Source organism: Asparagus officinalis, chromosome 7 (genome assembly GCF_001876935.1).
Source record: "Asparagus officinalis chromosome 7, Aspof.V1, whole genome shotgun sequence".
Classification (NCBI taxonomy): Eukaryota; Viridiplantae; Streptophyta; class Magnoliopsida; order Asparagales; family Asparagaceae; genus Asparagus; species Asparagus officinalis.
Window position 1 is genome coordinate 16,428,251 of NC_033800.1, and position 18,478 is coordinate 16,446,728.

Sequence of the window (18,478 nt, forward strand, 5' to 3'; positions counted from 1 at the left end):
GTGGAAGGGCAAAATATAATGAAGCTCTGGGTAATTTGCTTTAGCTTTGATTTTGACATGGTTACCCTTGCCTTCGACTGGATTTCATCCAGAAAAGTTAAATGCATTCACCTTGCAGCTCAAGTTATCATATTTGACTTGTTCTCTATCATTTTTAGGTTAAATAATGTTAGGGGCACACCCCCTAACACACCACCAACCACAGCCCCCTCTCCCATCGCTACAGTAAACCGGGTCCCACATGAGATTTTAAAAATTTTAAAATCCCGTGTGGGGCCCGGTTTACTGTAGCGATGGGAGAGGGGGGTGTGGTTGGTGGTGTGGTAGGAGGTGTGCCCCTAACACCACTCTTTGAGGTTTCACATGTATGTGCATAAAGTAACTTCTAGATCCCAATAGCATGATGAAGTACTGTCTAAAGATTAAGTTGTCATGTGCACTTTTCCAGATGGTCAGCAACTAAGCTTTCTGATGCTTTTCCATATTTTTCCGTATTTTTACAAATATTTAATTTCTGGGAGGAGTCTGCACCTTAAGGCCTTATTTAGATGGCTGAAATAAGAATCCCATCAATTTCATTTGGGATAGAGATCCTTTGAATTGTACCTATGTTACTTCAGGTAAGAATTCTTAGAAGTTATAATGATTTTTTTTTTGTTTGGATGTCTCATTGACTTCAACACAGCATTTTCTCCTAGTTTTTTTAGCCAAGAGAAATGCTTTGGATTATGACACTTTTTTGGATTATAATCCTTGTGATGTACAACTGATAGCCAAATGACTTGGTTTAAGTATTTGATTGGTCGTAAGTCCATGAGGAAAAATTAATCTAGTATTGGAACCCTTAAAACTAATGTTATCTGAACGAACGTCCTATGCTCTGTGATTATCCACTGGATGATGTATTTATCATATAAAGGAGTAAAGAGGTTAGTTGACTATGTGAGTTTTTGTGCTTTTGTTTGATCTACCTGTATTTGAGATTCACCTCTGTGTTGTACTCTCGCTTCCACTTGCTGGGTCACTTTAACTTCTAATGTTCTACATTTTGCTAATTTGATCTTCTGTTCCATGTTTAGCTAATTTGATATCCAGCTTATTTGATCCTCAAAAAAAAAAAAAAACTTTTCATGGAGCTATTTGATATATTCATTATGTTGAACACACGGACAAATTGTTTGTAAGATGATCTTTCTAAGTGTCCGAGAAGGTAGCTGGAACATCTATACTGTGAGACTGTCAGTGTATCCTAGAGTTATCTGTTTCTCATCTTAGGATCTGTTGGATGGTTAGATCATCTGAAATATCAAGAGAAGGTAGGTAGCACCCACAAGCCATCTGGAATCCTGCTTATAATATTAAGAAGCCCTAAAAATTCATTTACAATCATTATGACATGTAAATTTGAATGTATATGCTGATTTCTTTCAGTGAGTTATTCGGATAAGTAGCAATTGTAAGTTGATTCTTTACTCCAATCATATTTATTTTTCCTTTTTGCTAGTGGTTTAGAAAAAGTTTACAGTCTCCATAATGTACCCTTAGTTCTATTCAATTGCTGGGAATCTGCTTGAGTCCTACTTATAAAAACTAGGAAAAATCTTCTTTTAACCCAAAGTTTTACTCCAACTTATTTTTAAACCCACCTACTTTCATTATGATCCATACACCCAAAATACAACACCCACTTATTTATAAACCCAAAGTATCAAATACACCATATTTGTATACTGTATACAAAAAATTAAAAGATAAATTCGAAATTACACTGTTCTTCTTCTTCCTCCTCTCTAATAACTACTCATGGCTCAACTCACTCTTTCTAATTATCTCCATCCCTAATAACTGTTCTTTTTCTTCCTCCTCCCTAAATTCGAAATTACACTGTTCTTCTTCTTCCTCCTCCCTAATACACCATATTTTTCTGGTTCTCCTCCCACTCAAAAAAAACCCTAAAAATTCAAGAGTTTTGATCTCTTGCAATGGCGTCCAATGTCAACTTGCAGGTTCTTCTTCGCAAGATCATTCGTTGAAGGGGGCGGTGGCAGCGGCCCTAGGACCACCACGTCCACTCAAAGCCGACCAATAGAAAACGGCATGTTAACATTTTAAAATTTTTGGGTTTTTTGGCAATATATTGTTTAAAATGTCTTGTTCTTATAAATTGATGGATTCTTATCAAGCTTATGTTTCAGGAAAGAGTATGTGCATAACAATTTTGCTCATATATATCTATGTTTTGGTGACTAGGTTGATGCATAGAAGGTGTTTGATGGAATGACAAAAGGGATATAGTTATTTGGACCACAACGATTAGCGGTTATGTCATATTGTTGTTGGTTGATGAGGCAATAAAGGTTGTTGATAAAATGTCCCTGAAAAGTTTGGTTTTGCGGACCGCCATGATCTTAGCCCATCAGTATGCCATCCTACGCCCTCCGGTTGCTCCTCACCATTTTCTATTGTCGCCAACACCTAACGCAATGCACAGCTACCCCTCAATCAGAAACGATTCGTCAATGCATGTACACTAACTTTCCAATCAAATACATGAGAGAATCCTCCACTCTTTGCATTCGATCAGATCTTAGCATTGTTGTCACATTGCAACCCAAACTGCAAATCAACTACAGCCTGCAATATGATGTACCAAGTAGTATCGAATGTGTCGTGTTGTATGGAATTTTCTATATTTTGTATATATAGATGATGTGTGTGTATATTGTATCAAATGCACTATCCAATGTATCATGCTACATCAAATTTTCTATTAGAAATTTATCAGTATATCTAGTAGAAATGTATACAACGTTTCGATAGTGGTGATTTTGGATTATTTCCATTCAATCTTCATGGATTATTTTCATTCAATGTTATGTGCTTGAGTTTAGTGGTTGATAGATATGAATATCTGTAATAAATTGATGCACTAATTGAACTGAAGAAGTTTTGATGGTAGGTTGTGGTAACAACAGCCTATTGGGCCATATTATGTTTCGTGTGTCCAATTATCCACCTCGACGAGGGGTCCTCGTTCAATTTTCCAGCTTTTGATAAAGTATAGCACTTTATAAGAAAGTATAGCAGCTTATTGATAAAGTATAGCACCTTATGGCAAAGTATAGCACATTATGGCAATAGTATAGCACCTTATCGATAAAGTATAGCACCTTATAGTCTTTGGAAATTTAGCAACTTATTGCGTTGCGATAAACCAAATCAGTTTTGTTAGGGCCATGCAAACACTCAAGGACCTACGCTATGTGTCGCGTGACCAATTATCCACCTCGACGAGGGGTCCTCGCTCAATTTTAAAGTTTTTGACAAAGTATAGCACTTTATGGGAAAATATAGCACCTTATGGCCAAAGTATAATACTATATGATAAAGTATAGCACTTTATTGACAAAGTATAACACCTTATTGACAAAGTATAGCACCTTATGCTCTCTGGAAATTCTGCACCTTAAGTTGTCTAAAACCAAATTAGTTTTTTTCACCGCAACGCAAACACTCGATGACCTACATTACGTGTTTATTGACCAATCATCCACCGCGATGAGGGGTCCTCACACAATTTTGAAGCTTTTGGCAAAGCATAGCACTTTATGAGAAAGTATAGCACCTTATAGCCAAAGTATAGCACTATATGGCAAAATATAGCATTTTATTAGCAAAGTATAACACCTTATTGGCAAAATATAGCACCTTATGCTCTCTGAAAATTCTGCACCTTAAGTTGTCAAAAACCAATTCAGTTTTTTCACCGCAACGCAAACACTCGATGATCTACGTTACGTGTTTATTAACCAATCATCCACCGCGATGAGGGGTCCTCACGTAATTTTGAAGCTTTTGGTAAAGTATAGCACTTTATGAGAAAGTATACCACCTTATGGCCAAAGTATAGCACTATATGGTAAAGTATAGCACTTTATTAGCAAAATATAGCACCTTATTGGCAAAGTATAGCACCTTATGCTTTCTGAAAATTCTGCACATTAAGTTGTCTAAAACCAAATCAGTTTTTTTCACCGCAACGCAAACACTCGATGACCTACGTTACGTGTTTATTGACCAATCATCCACCGCGATGAGGGGTCCTCACGCAATTTTGAAGCTTTTGGCAAAGTATAGCACTTTATGAGAAAGTATAGCACATTATGGCCAAAGTATATCACTATATGGCAAAGTATAGCACTTTATTGGCAAAGTATAGCACCTTATTGGCAAAATATAGCACCTTATGCTCTCTGGAAATTCTGTATCTTAAGGTGCTATACTTTACCAATAATGTGCTATACTTTGCCATATGGTGCTATAATTTGGCCATAAGGTGCTATACTTTCTCATAAAGTGCTATTCTTTGCCAAAAGCTTCAAAATTACGTGAGGAACCCTCATCGCGGTGGATGATTGGTCAATAAACACGTAACGTAGGTCATCGAGTGTTTGCGTTGCGGTGAAAAAAACTGATTTGGTTTTTGACAACTTAAGGTACAAAATTTCCAGAGAGCATAATGTGCTGTACTTTGCCAATAAGGTGCTATACTTTGCCAATAAAGTGCTATACTTTACCATATAGTGCTATACTCTGGTCATAAGGTGCTATACTTTCTCATAAAGTGCTATTCTTTGCCAAAAGCTTCAAAATTGCGTGAGGACCCCTCATCGCGGTGGATGATTGGTCAATAAACACGTAACGCAGGTCATCGAGTGTTTGCGTTGCGGTGAAAAAAACTGATTTGGTTTTTGACAACTTAAGGTGCAGAATTTCCAGAGAGCATAAGGTGCTATATTTTGCCAATAAGGTGCTATACTTTACCAATAAAATGCTATATTTTGCCATATAGTGCTATACTTTGGCTATAAGGTGCTATACTTTCTCATAAAGTGCTATGCTTTGCCAAAAGCTTCAAAATTGTGTGAGGACCCCTCATCGCGGTGGATGATTGGTCAATAAACACGTAACGTAGGTCATCGAGTGTTTGCGTTGCGGTGAAAAAAACTGATTTGGTTTTAGACAACTTAAGGTGCAGAATTTCCAGAGAGCATAAGGTGCTATACTTTGTCAATAAGGTGCTATATTTTACTAATAAAGTGCTATACTTTACCATATAGTGCTATACTTTGGCCATAAGGTGATATACTTTCTCATAAAGTGCTATGCTTTGCCAAAAGCTTCAAAATTGCTTGAGGACCCCTCATCGTGGTGGATGATTGGTCGTTGCGGTGAAAAAACTGAATTGGTTTTTGACAACTTAAGGTGCAGAATTTCCAGAGAGCATAAGGTGCTATATTTTGCCAATAAGGTGCTATACTTTGCCAATAAAATGCTATATTTTGCCATATAGTGCTATACTTTGGCTATAAGGTGCTATACTTTCTCATAAAGTGTTATGCTTTGTCAAAAGCTTCAAAATTGTGTGAGGACCCCTCATCGCGGTGGATAATTGGTCACGCGACACATAGCGTAGGTCATTCAGTGTTTGCATGGCCCTATACTTTATTGATAATGTGCTATACTATTGCCATAAGGTGCTATACTTTACCATAAAGTGCTATACTTCATCAATAAGCTGCTATACTTTCTTATAAAGTGCTATACTTTATCAAAAGCTGGAAAATTGAACGATGACCCCTCGTCGAGGTGGATAATTGGACACACGAAACATAATATGGCCCAATAGGCTGCCATCAAAACTTCTTCAGTTCAATCAGTGCATCAATTCATTACAGATATTCATATCTATCAACCACTAAACTCAATGTATTTGATTGGAAAGTTAGTGTACATGCATTGACGAATCGTTTCTGATTGAGGGGTAGCTGTGCATTGCGTTAGGTGTTGGCGACAATAGAAAATGGTGAGGAGCAACCGGAGGGCGTAGGATGGCATACCGATGGGCTAAGATCATGGCGGTCCACAAAACCAAACTTCTCTTGGACATTTCATCAACCACCTTTATTGCCTCCTCAACCAACAATAATATGGCATAACCGCTGATCGTTGTGGTCCAAATAACTATATCCCTTTTGTCATTCCATCAAACACCTTCTATGCATCAACCTAGTCACCAAAACATAGATATATATGAGCAAAATTGTTATGCACATACTCTTTCCCGAAGCATAAGCTTGATAAGAATCCATCAATTTATAAGAACAAGACATTTTTAACAAGATATTGCCAAAAAACCCAAAAATTTCAAAATGTTAACATACCATTTTCTATTGGTCGGCTTTGAGTGGACGTGGTGGTCCTAGGGCCGCTGCCACCACCCCCTTCAACGAAGGATCTAGCGAAGAAGAACCTACAAGTTGACATTGGACGCCATTGCAAGAGATCAAAACCCTTGAATTTTTAGGATTTTTTTTGAGTGGGAGGAGAACCAGAAAAATATGGTGTATTAGGGAGGAGGAAGAAGAAGAACAGTATAATTTCGAATTTAGGGAGGAGGAAGAAGAAGAACAGTTATTAGGGATGGAGATAATTAGAAAGAGTGAGTTGAGCCATGAGTAGTTATTAGGTAGGAGGAAGAAGAAGAACAGTGTAATTTCGAATTTATCTTTTATTTTTTGTATACAGTATATAAATATTAGGAGGAAGAAGAAGAACAGTGTAATTTCGAATTTATCTTTTATTTTTTGTATACAGTATATAAATATGATGTATTTGATACTTTAGGTTTATAAATAAGTGGGTGTTGTATTTTGGGTGTATGGATCATAATGAAAGAATGTGGGTTTAAAAATAAGTTGGAATAAAACTTTTGGTTAAAAGAAGATTTTCCCTAAAAACTATGATAAAGCTTGACCCCCTCTGGAGTCCTTCACAAGGTCAGGGTTAATTACTTGGAAGTCATGGCACCTTTATTTTGTTCATGTGGGCAGTATCGTACTTAATCCTTTCATTTCAAAGTTCAAACTGTTCTGTTTGGTATGCCATGAAAGCGTCTAGATTTTAATATGACCTTATGATCTGACAGTCAGTGAGGGAACTGAATTTGATCAGAGTTTCCAAGCAGTATCGTGCGAAGACTAGTTATCATCTTAAAGAGGACCATGCCATACAGATATAATAATTTAAGTGAATAAGTACGATACTGTCCAGATCTGGTCCTGTGGAAGTTTTGGACTCTAATTGAGATGGTACAGCCTCTTTTAGGCTAAGAGCTGTCTTCAATGCTTTTGCCTATACAAATGGAGATTCTCTAGTTTTGATGCGCCAAGTGGTACTTGTTTAATGTAGTTTATACTTGATGTCAAGGTAATTTGACTAATAGGACACTGGCCTGTTGTGTTCTTGTAAATTAAAAGTAAATGATTGCAACCATGACACGGTGCACACCTACTCATGCTAATTAATAATTTATGAAGCTCTTTAAGATGACAAAAATAATTCTTCCTTTGTGCTCCCTCCCTCCCTCCATCCCGAATTTCTCTTAATCATATATGAAAAGGTGTAGTCCTATGTTACCTGAGTACTTCTAATTTGAAGTTGTACCCATACCTGACATGTACGCTTTCCCGTACCCAAACTCCTTGGACACTCGCATATATGGATATATTTATTTGGACATGTTCTCAATTATACAATACCTATTTTAATTTAAAACATTAGTCATACATTTTTTGGACACATATCCTACACTTAACATCCGCTCCTCGGAACTCCTTGGACGTATATTAGTTTCCAAATTATGATTTTGAAGAGTCGTTTGGATGTCTAGTTCAAAAACTTGTGATATTCCAATTTATAACCCACATAAGAAAAGAAACATAAAAATGTTATGGGAATTTTAATTCTCATCATTGTTCTCGTATAAATTATTAATTAAAATATATAATATATGTGTATATAAATATTGTATATAAATATTTATATAGTCGTGTCCTTGCATCCTACCTTTTACCAATTTGCTGTGACTCGTACCCATGCGGCATAGGTGTGTACTTCTGTATTTCAATTTTACTAAAGCATCATTGTGAGATGACAATCCATGTAATGTGAGATTTCAATTACTTTTTTAACAGTGGGAATTATAACTGGATGGAGAATAATATAGTGGCTTCTGCTATCAATAAACAATATTAGTTTAACTGAAAATAAATGAGTTATGAAAAATCAGGCCTGAACGGGGTGCAGTCGTGATACACTGCCCTAGAAGATAGAGGACCCGCCTGTCGCCCTGGCGTAGTTGATCCTCCCCCCTAGCGGTAAAAGCCCCCCGGAAACGGCCGGCCTCTCTACTCGGGCGCGAGTAGCAGAGCTTCTGCTCAGATGAAGATGATTGCCCAAAAATAATCCTCAAAATATGTAGCCGAAAATCTTTGAGTACTAAGAGTAGCAGAAGGAGGAAGAGGGAGCTATGAAATTCTTTGTGAATTTCTGTGTGTTTTCCCGAATGAACTCTGCCTCCTTATATAGCCTCATGAACCAGTAACCGATGCTGAATCTCCTCGTCCGTTGGGCGTAAATCACGCTGCCGTTACATAATAAATGCTGCCGTTACATAATAAATGCTGCCGTTACAAAAAAATAAAAGCTGGAGAAGCAAAACCCGAGTGCGGTGCGGCGTGGCGCGCGCGTCGTGGCGAGGCGGCCGTTACAAAAAATAAAAGCTGGAGAAGCAAAACCCGAGTGCGGTGCGGCGTGGCGTGCGTGGCGTGGCGAGGCGAGGCGTGGCGAGGCGAGGCGTGGAGAAATGCTAACAATCCCCCCCAAAAGGCAATATTGACAAAACAATTAGTAAAACATATATATATATATATATATATAGGTTGGGCAACCTTTTGTATCGTGAATTCGGGAAAGGTAGCTTCCGGCTTTGAACCTTTCCTTAGTGAGTTTGTCGCCACCTGAGGGACATAATGGACTAAGCCTTGAATTAGGGCCCTTGAATCAGGTATTGACAAAAACACACACAATACACTTCATCTATTGAGCAAAGCGGGTTGAGCGTTAAAAGGCCATGCTCACAATAACCGACTCATGAGAGTTTCTAGGGGTTAGTTTAGTCCAGCCCCCCCCAACCGCGGCCATCACGATTCCTCTCACGTAGGTAAGTCCTCAAAGGGTACTACAGCTGTTTATTTAATACCCCCCAATAATACATGCGTTGGACTTATTAAGAGTAAAACTCAGCCTAACCAGCTGTATCATAGGAGCATCGTCATCATAGAGAAGGGGTAGTAGCTCACACTACATAATGATATATGAATATATATATGGGTCGATGCTCCACCCGAGTATCACTAGTCCAGCTTGTTTCTACCACATTGAACCGACATTGGGACAACGTCTCCAAATAAGGGTTGGGTTCCCACTGTCAGTGACCTCTTTAATGGACTTAACCCCATCTCCCTCGATGAATCCAGGACTACACTCCTGGATAATCCCTTAGTCAAAGGGTCAGCAATATTTTTCTCAGACTTTACAAAATCCAAGATCACAACTTTGCCTAACAGGCGTTGTACAGACTTATATCTTATTTGAATATGTCTGTTGAGTTTTTTATTTACATGTACTTGCTTTAGAAGCTCTATGGTAGATCTAGAATCAGAATGAATGGAAATTGGAGGAAAAGGTTTAGGGACCAAAGGAAGTTCAGAGATAAGATCTTTTAACCATTCGGCTTCTGAGCAAGTAGTATCAAGTGCAATCAATTCAGATTCCATGGTGCTCCTGGCAATTACTGTTTGCTTACATGATTTCCAGGATACAGCAGCACCACCAAAAAGAAATACATACCCAGATGTTGACTTTACACTGTTGGAATCTGTGACCCAATTGGCGTCACTATACCCTTCAATGGCATCAGGGTATCCAGTGTAAGTTAAGCAATAGTCAACTGTCCCTTTTAAGTATTTAAATACTCTTTCTAAGGCAGACCAATGATCTGGGTTAGGGTTACTGGTATACCGACTCAATCTCCCTACAGCATAAGCTATATCGGGTCTAGTCCGGTTTGATATGTATAAAAGGGATCCAATCATTTGGGAATATTTCAATTGAGAGACAGGTTCACCTTCATTTTTCTTCAAAGGTATAGAAGAATCATATGGTGTGGAAACAGATTTAAAGTTATGAAAGTTGAATTTGATCAGCATTTTCTCAATACTGTGAGAAAGACTCAAGGATATTCCTCTAGTGTCTCTAGTGATTTTCATTCCAAGTATCATATCGGCAAGACCTAAGTCTTTCATGTCAAAATTTTTGGAGAGATAATCCTTAACTTTTAAGATTAGTTCAAGAGTAGTTCCAAAGATAAGGATATCATCAACATAGAGACATAGGATAACATAGTCATTGTTTATCACTTTTGAATAAACACATTTGTCGTGTTCATTCACCGTGAATCCATATTGTGCAATGACTTTGTTAAATTTCTGGTGCCATTGTTTAGGAGCTTGTTTAAGACCATACAGAGATTTAACAAGTTTACAGACTTTGTTTTCCTGACCCTTGGTAATGAAGCCTTCAGGTTGGTGCATATAAATTTCTTCATCTAGATCACCATTCAGGAAAGCAGTCTTGACATCCATCTGATGTATGATCAGTTTGTGGATAGCAGCAAAGGCTAAAAGAATTCTGATAGTAGAAATTCGGGCTACAGGAGAATAGGTATCAAAGTAATCAATGCCCTTTTTCTGAGTATAGCCTTTAGCTACTAATCTAGCTTTAAATTTATCTATGGAACCATCAGCTCTAAGTTTCTTTTTGAATATCCACTTACAGCCAACAGGATTACAGCCTGGAGGTAGGTCAGTGAGTATCCAAGTATGGTTTTCCATGATAGATTTAATCTCATTATCAATGGCTTCTTTCCAGAAAGGAGATTCAGGTGAATCCATTGCTTCTTGAAATGAGCTTGGATCACCTTCAACAAGAAAGGTAAAGAAGTCTTCTCCAAAATCCTTTTGAATTCTACCTCTTTTGCTTCTTCGAGGCTCAATGTCAAAAGGTTGGGAAGAACTAGATGATGGAAGATCAGAAGGAATAGATGTTCTAGAATTTTCTGAGATTTTGGATTTGAAAGGAAAGATATTTTCAAAGAAGACTGCATCTCTAGCTTCAATGATAGTGTTGTTGGATATGTCACTGATTTCAGAGTTAATGACTAGAAATCTATTAACATTGCTATCTAGTGCATATCCAATGAAAGCAGCATCAATAGTTTTGGAACCAATTTTCCTCTTCTTAGGTTCGGGAATAGCTACCTTAGCCAAGCAACCCCAAACTCGGAAGAAGTTTAGATTAGGAGATCTCCCCTTCCAATATTCATAAGGAGTTGTATTGGAATTTCTTTGGGGAATCCTATTGAGAATAAAACAAGCAGAGAGAAGAGCTTCACCCCAGAGATTTTCAGGTGCTCCTGAACTGAGTAACATACAGTTTACCATGTCCATTAGGGTTCTGTTTTTTCGTTCAGCTACCCCGTTAGACTGTGGTGTATAGGGAGCAGTAACCTCATGAATAATACCGTGTTCTTGGCAAAATTCAGTCATATAATTTGAGGTATACTCCCCCCCACGATCAGATCTTAGGATCTTGATCTTCCTGTCTAATTGGTTCTCAGACTCAGCTTTATAGACCTTAAACCTATCTAGGACTTCATCTTTAGTCCTGAGAAGATATGTGAAACAATATCTGGAGTGATCGTCTATAAAGGTCACAAAATATCTCCTACCCCCTCGGGTGAGAACTCGATTCGAGTCACACACATCACTATGAATTAATTCGAGGGGCTCAGAGTTTCTAGTTATAGACTTGAAGGGTTTTTTTGTGTGTTTCCCTTGAACACAAATCTCACACTTGGATGAGAGGTCAATAGATGATTTAGGAATAAGATTCAAATTGATCATTTTCTGTAAAGTTTGAAAATTGACATGTCCAAGTCGTCCATGCCAGACATCACAAGATTCAACAATTTGAATAACAGGAGACTTAGAATTTTCATTAGAACTGGAATTGATTACATTGAGTTTGAAAAGGCCATTACAGATAAAACCTTTTCCTATAAAATTATTACTCTTTGTAATCACAAATCTGTTGGATTCTTTTACAATCCTATAACCAGTTCTAAGAAGAAGAGATTCACTAATCAAATTTCGACGGAGAGAAGGAACAAGGTAGACGCCTTGCAGATGTAGGGCTTTCCCAGAAGTCATAGTGAGCTTTATACTTCCACTTCCTATTATTGGTTTAGTGGAGTCATCTGCTAAGCTTATGCTTCCTCCACGTGATTCCTGATAATTTGAAAACCAAGAGCGATCATTACAGACGTGTATATTTGCTCCGGAATCCAGATACCAATCAGTGGAAGAAGTTAGAGAATTTACAAGATGAGGTGATGGGGCTAACCTGAAGGAGGTTGGATTCTCTTCAATCATATTAACTTTATTTGATCCATTTCCTTTAGAGGCAGGTTTAGCCGGTTCCTTCTTCCGAAAGAAACAGTTGGAAGAAATGTGGTTGGTTCTACCACAGACAAAGCAGAACTTTCCATCAGACTTATGGCTGGAAGAATTGGAATTGGAAGAATTTGTTTTGAAGGAAGATTTATTGAAAGATTGTTGGTTTTTCTTGAATTTCTTCCATTTGGGTTTGAAATTTCTAGATTTAGGCTTTTCCTCTACCAAGTTTACTTTAGCTTTTGATTCATTCTTGGTTTTGGAATTCAGCCTATGCTGGTCTTCAATACGAATGGCCTTGAGGGCCTCAGTTAAGGTTAGATCTCCTTGCTTGTGTCGGAGATCTCCAGCAAATCTAGACCAGGAAGGAGGGAGTTTATCAATCAAACAGGAAACTTTATAGTCATCAGTAAAAGTGTTTCCTTTTGATTGGAGATGACGGATGAAATCTAAAAATTCATGAATTTGTTCATTAATGGGCTTGTCATCTACCATCATGAACTTATTGAAGGACGAAGAGGTGAAACGCAGAATTCCGGCATCATCATAGCCATATTCTGCTTCAAGAGCTTGCCATAGGTCTTTTGCACTTTTGAACTCATAGTATATGTCATAAAGGTTGTCTGCAAGTGCACTAAGAATTCTATGACAACAATGATAATTAATATCTTCTGGTTTCATAGAGCTAGAAAGAGAGCTAGCACCTGAACCAGAAGTGGAAGGAACAGACTGTTCAGGATCAGGAGTCAAAGGTTGAGTACCACTAGTAGAAGACTCAGGAAAGTCAATGGCTGATAAGAGACCTAAGGTAGTGAGCCAGTATCTCATCTGATTAGCCCACCGTTTATAGTTGATACCGGTGAACTTCTCAGGTTTGACACTTTTTGAATGATCAATTGCCATAAGTCCAATTTGAGTTTTACTAGTCTAGGTAGTTGAAATCTGAACAGGGTAAGAATTTTATTAATACTACTAGACCAGAAACTTAATTAAACCTGCTCTTAACCAAAAACTCTAAAAGTGAAAAGATTAAAGTTTTACTCGGGTAGTTTGGCCAGGTAAGGATAGTACTAGAGGTTGATCAATGATCGATTAAGTACCTCGTTTCTTGCAGAGCGCTTTACGCAACCCTTAAACCTTTCCTTAGACACCAACTAATCCAAGAAAACTTGAACCGGTTCACTTAAAGATTTTTTTTTTATTTAAAGATTTTTTTTTTTTTTTTTATGACAGATACTGAATATGAAAATTGACAGATATAAAATTCAGTACTATTGCAGTAAAATAATTTGTTAACTACTTAGATGCAAAAGGTTAACAAATTAAAACAGTTAAACAAATATGAAATTCGGGTGAACAGTAACAATATTTTTTTTTATTTTTTTTTTTTTATGACAGATACTGAATATGAAAATTGACAGATATAAAATTCAGTACTATTGCAGTAAAATAATTTGTTAACTACTTAGATGCAAAAGGTTAACAAATTAAAACAGTTAAACAAATATGAAATTCGGGTGAACAGTAACAAATTTTTTTTTTTTAATATATATTTATTTTCAGATTTAAATTAACAGCAATAAATTATCTATCTTCTAGATTGCTATCAATAAACAATATTAGTTTAACTGAAAATAAATGAGTTATGAAAAATCAGGCCTGAACGGGGTGCAGTCGTGATACACTGCCCTAGAAGATAGAGGACCCGCCTGTCGCCCTGGCGTAGTTGATCCTCCCCCCTAGCGGTAAAAGCCCCCCGGAAACGGCCGGCCTCTCTACTCGGGCGCGAGTAGCAGAGCTTCTGCTCAGATGAAGATGATTGCCCAAAAATAATTCTCAAAATATGTAGCCGAAAATCTTTGAGTACTAAGAGTAGCAGAAGGAGGAAGAGGGAGCTATGAAATTCTTTGTGAATTTCTGTGTGTTTTCCCGAATGAACTCTGCCTCCTTATATAGCCTCATGAATCAGTAACCGATGCTGAATCTCCTCGTCCGTTGGGCGTAAATCACGCTGCCGTTACATAATAAATGCTGCCGTTACATAATAAATGCTGCCGTTACAAAAAATAAAAGCTGGAGAAGCAAAACCCGAGTGCGGCGTGGCGCGCGCGTCGCGGCGTGCGTGCACGCGCGCGTGTGTGGAGAAAGAGCACAAACACTAGTAGGCCCAAAACATTACTCAAAGCCCATTAGGAAGTGAACCATTATAAACCACTTGAACTTCTCTTCAACTTCCAATGTGGGACTATTCACAATTGCCTTTTCCTTAAGAAAATGCTAACAGCTTCTTCAGCTACAATGCTATTATCTTGATATGACATTTATTTTTAATCATTCAACTATTATTTATCAATCCTCCCATATTTTAATTGCACAACTGTTTCGCAATTTCAGCTTAGAAAGGACAATGAGCTTTAGTCTGTTCTAGAGAAGCTTTCTGAGAAATCCTGAAGGCTGTAGATGAATATTGGTAGTAATTATAGATTGTTTCTCCCGTGAAGTACATAGACGAACACGTCAGGTGCTGAGGTTTATGATGATAAGAGTTGCTTTTGAGTCCTCAGATTATTTTCTCTTTGACGTTGAATACTGTATACTATATAATATTACCGGCCCACCGTTTTAACTTATTGTGCTTGTTTCCAGCTATTGTGTTTGACCTATTCGCAAGAAGATGGTTATGGACTGAGTGACAAAGACTAGTTTGGTATGAAGTAAAATACTAGGAGTTCTTCCCCCCTAAGTTTTGACCTCGTATTCATTTGGCTGCCCTAGCAAACTATCAATCGCATTTGTTTATGTTAAATTCTTTGAATAACTGTGATGCTGCTTGACCAAATGGAAAGGTTAGTAGAAGTTTGGCACAAAGGATTACTGTAGTTGGAGGAAACCTCTGTTCCTAAAGCTTGTAAGAAAACCTGGGAATTATTTTCAGAATGAGGATAGAGTAGGTCTACTTTCTAATGGGTACGTGTTCGCTCCAATTTTATGGATTTTGTCGGCAGCGCGCTCATACAATCAGCCAGGATGGTAACTGGTGAACAATGTATATATTAATATACAAGATAGTTCATTTGCTAGCTATGCCTTCCTTAAATTATACTTTGTTTCTGTTTTTCTTTATAATAAGATAAAGAGTCATAAATGGACAGAATCAAAGTGGGATCTATTGCCGATCCTCTTTAGCTGGGAATGCAACTACTTGTTGCCTGATTGGTAGGATTGTTTGGTCTCCATACGTATTCAAATAACTAATAGTTCAGTTGGTACGCTTCAACATTGACTTCTTAATTCTTGAATTATTGACATTTTTTTTTTTGGTTAATTGGTCGCAGGGATGCTCACATGCTAGGCCCACCTTTTCCCTCTCTACCCCATCGAAGACCATGGCTCCTCAAAAGGAATAATTAGATAACCCACCACTATATATTCCTGTGATTCTATCCCTTGAACTCCTCTCTCTCTCTCTCTCTCTCTCTCTCTCTAGCTCTTTCTCACACACACATAAATCAATGGCTACTGTCGAAGTGATGACTGAGAAATCCAACCAAGGTATATATATTACAGGCCGAGAAGGTGTGGCTTCCTACCACAAAAGGTGAGTTTCTGTTACCAGTCTTTGCACTCTCTTGGTTGGTTTCCTTGTATTATTTGCTTGGGATACATTGTTTGTTTGTTGTGATATTTTGATTCATTAACTGCACTAATGGCAAAACATAATCACACAGCTTCTCATGAACAATTTTACATATAAACTGGATATTTGGCAAGTCAGATAATGTCTTTTTTTTTTCCTTTGTTAACTTAAAATTATTGTTTCCAAGTACTGTCAGCATAAAACAAGATTTTTGCATTTTTATGTTGTGCTATTTTGTCAATGTAATTTTTTTTTTCTTTTTTGTGATTGTTTTCCTATATAGGCTTGAAGGCAAGGTGGCTATCATCACTGGTGGTGCCCATGGAATCGGTGAAGCCACTGTTCGCCTCTTCGCCAAACATGGCGCCAAAGTCATCATCGCTGATGTCGACGACACAGCTGGTGAATCCCTTGCCGCTTCACTCTCACCCTTAGTCACCTTCGTCCACTGTGATGTCACCCAAGAACACGACATGGAGCAACTCATCAAACTCGCCCTCTCTCGTTACCTCAAGCTCGACATCCTCTGCAATATTGCTGGTGTGCTCGGTCGCCAGACCTCTGCCCACAAAACCATCACTGATCTTGATGTCGACGAGTTCGATAACGTGATGCGAGTAAACGTCCGAGGCGCGGCTCTTGGCATGAAGCACGGTGCACGTGCCATGATACCTAAGAAATCTGGGTGCATTGTGTCTATGGCTAGTGTGGCCGGAGTCTTAGGTGGGCTTGGCCCTCATGCTTACACTGCGTCCAAGCACGCGATTGTTGGGCTCACGAAGAACGCAGCATGCGAGCTTGGCGAGTGTGGGATTAGGGTTAACTGCATCTCGCCTTTCGGTGTTGCGACTCGAATGTTGGTTAATGCATGGAGGGACGAGGGAGATGAAGAGGGAGGTATGGATGTGGGGAGTCCTACTAAAGATGAAGTAGAGAAGATGGAGGAGTTTGTGAGGGGGCTAGCTAATCTAAAAGGGCCTACATTGACTGCTAGAGATATAGCTGAAGCAGCTCTTTATTTGGTTAGTGATGAGTCTAAGTATGTTAGCGGTCATAATCTTGTTGTTGATGGTGGTGTTACTACCTCCAGAAATCTCATCGGCTTGTAAGCAGGAGCCAGTGATTCTTGGTATATTCTTTTCGTGTATCACAACTCACAAGATATAAAGGAACCATGGGAACATGGAAGAGCGAGAACTGTTATCATTATTTTTAGTATTGTTGTTATTATTGTTTTTGCTTCTGGTAAAGCCGATGAAAAGGAAGAAATATTAATGGATATATAAGCTTAATGCACAACTTGTGAATATTCTATAAATAAGCGGATACAAGCTGTTCGTTTTCTAATGGCTATGAGGTTGCATTCAACTAGGAGGCATATTGCCCCCTGCACTGTTGAAGGGGACGTTTGTATTGTATATAATGGAGCAAATAAGAAATTAATACGGTTGGGATCATGATAATATTTGTTACCAAAGGTCATGATGTGGTTAGGGGTAGACATGGGCTGGGCCTACTTCTTTGATCCTAGGTCTAGGATTGTACCTAGTCTGGCCCATGACCCGCCTAGCTGCGGGCCGAGTCTGACCCGGCCTAAGGCCCGTGGGTCGTGAGTGGGTCCGTGGGTTTTTCGTCCAATTTTTTTAACTCTTTAATTATATTAAACATGTATTTACAATTATCAAATTATTTCTAATTTATCTTTTAGTCACTTAAACTTGTATTAGACTATTTTCAAACTTGTATTAAACTTTCTAATCCTTCTAAGTAGATAATAACAAGCTTAAAGATCGCTGCTTTGTTTCTCAATAGGCTAAAAGGCCCACAAGCAAAAGACCTATGACATTTTGGTTTTGTTAGCAGCTAGCTGCAGACTTAAAGGTTAAAAGAACAACTAGCCTAACCAAAAAAATATATTATTGGCCACCAGCCCGAGTTGGGCCAGCGTTGTCCGAGCCTACTTTTTTGACCCCAGGTTTGAGGCTGGACCTAGCCCAGCCCGTGACCCGAGTATATCTTGGGCCGAGTCGGGCCCAACCCACTACGGGCCGGGCTGTGTCATGACCCATGCCGAACTGAGTCAGCCAGCCCGCGGGTCGACCCGGCTCACACACAACCCTAGATTTGGTGGTGTTGAGCAAGTGTGATGTTTTTTTTGTTGATGTAAACTAAGATGAGCTTCGCCTTTATTTGCAATATGTTGTATAAAGTAAACCTTTCCTTCATCAAGGGGAAAAACACGCGCGTGCGCACGCACATATATATAGCTTGTGTAAACTTAAGTGTATTGAAGGCTCGGTCATCCAAACTTTTTTAACCGTTGGATTCACTTAATTGATTTAGATCTTAATCTAAGTAACAAGTTTCTATTTATTACATTAAACCTGACTCAGCATTGATTATAGAACTTCTCCTATTCTGTAAT

General features: G+C 38.4%; 1 protein-coding gene across 1 annotated transcript in view; it reads left to right on the forward strand.

Moving 5' to 3' along the window:
- Positions 1-17,257, forward strand: part of LOC109848073 (short-chain dehydrogenase reductase 2a-like) — a 17,623-nt gene extending 366 nt beyond the window's left edge. Inside the window, exons 2-3 of the mRNA XM_020417386.1 lie at positions 15,752-16,014; positions 16,337-17,257. Coding sequence (XP_020272975.1) covers positions 15,929-16,014; positions 16,337-17,162 — 912 coding nt within the window. The 5' untranslated portion in view covers positions 15,752-15,928 and the 3' untranslated portion in view covers positions 17,163-17,257. The remainder of the gene's footprint in view (positions 1-15,751; positions 16,015-16,336) is intronic.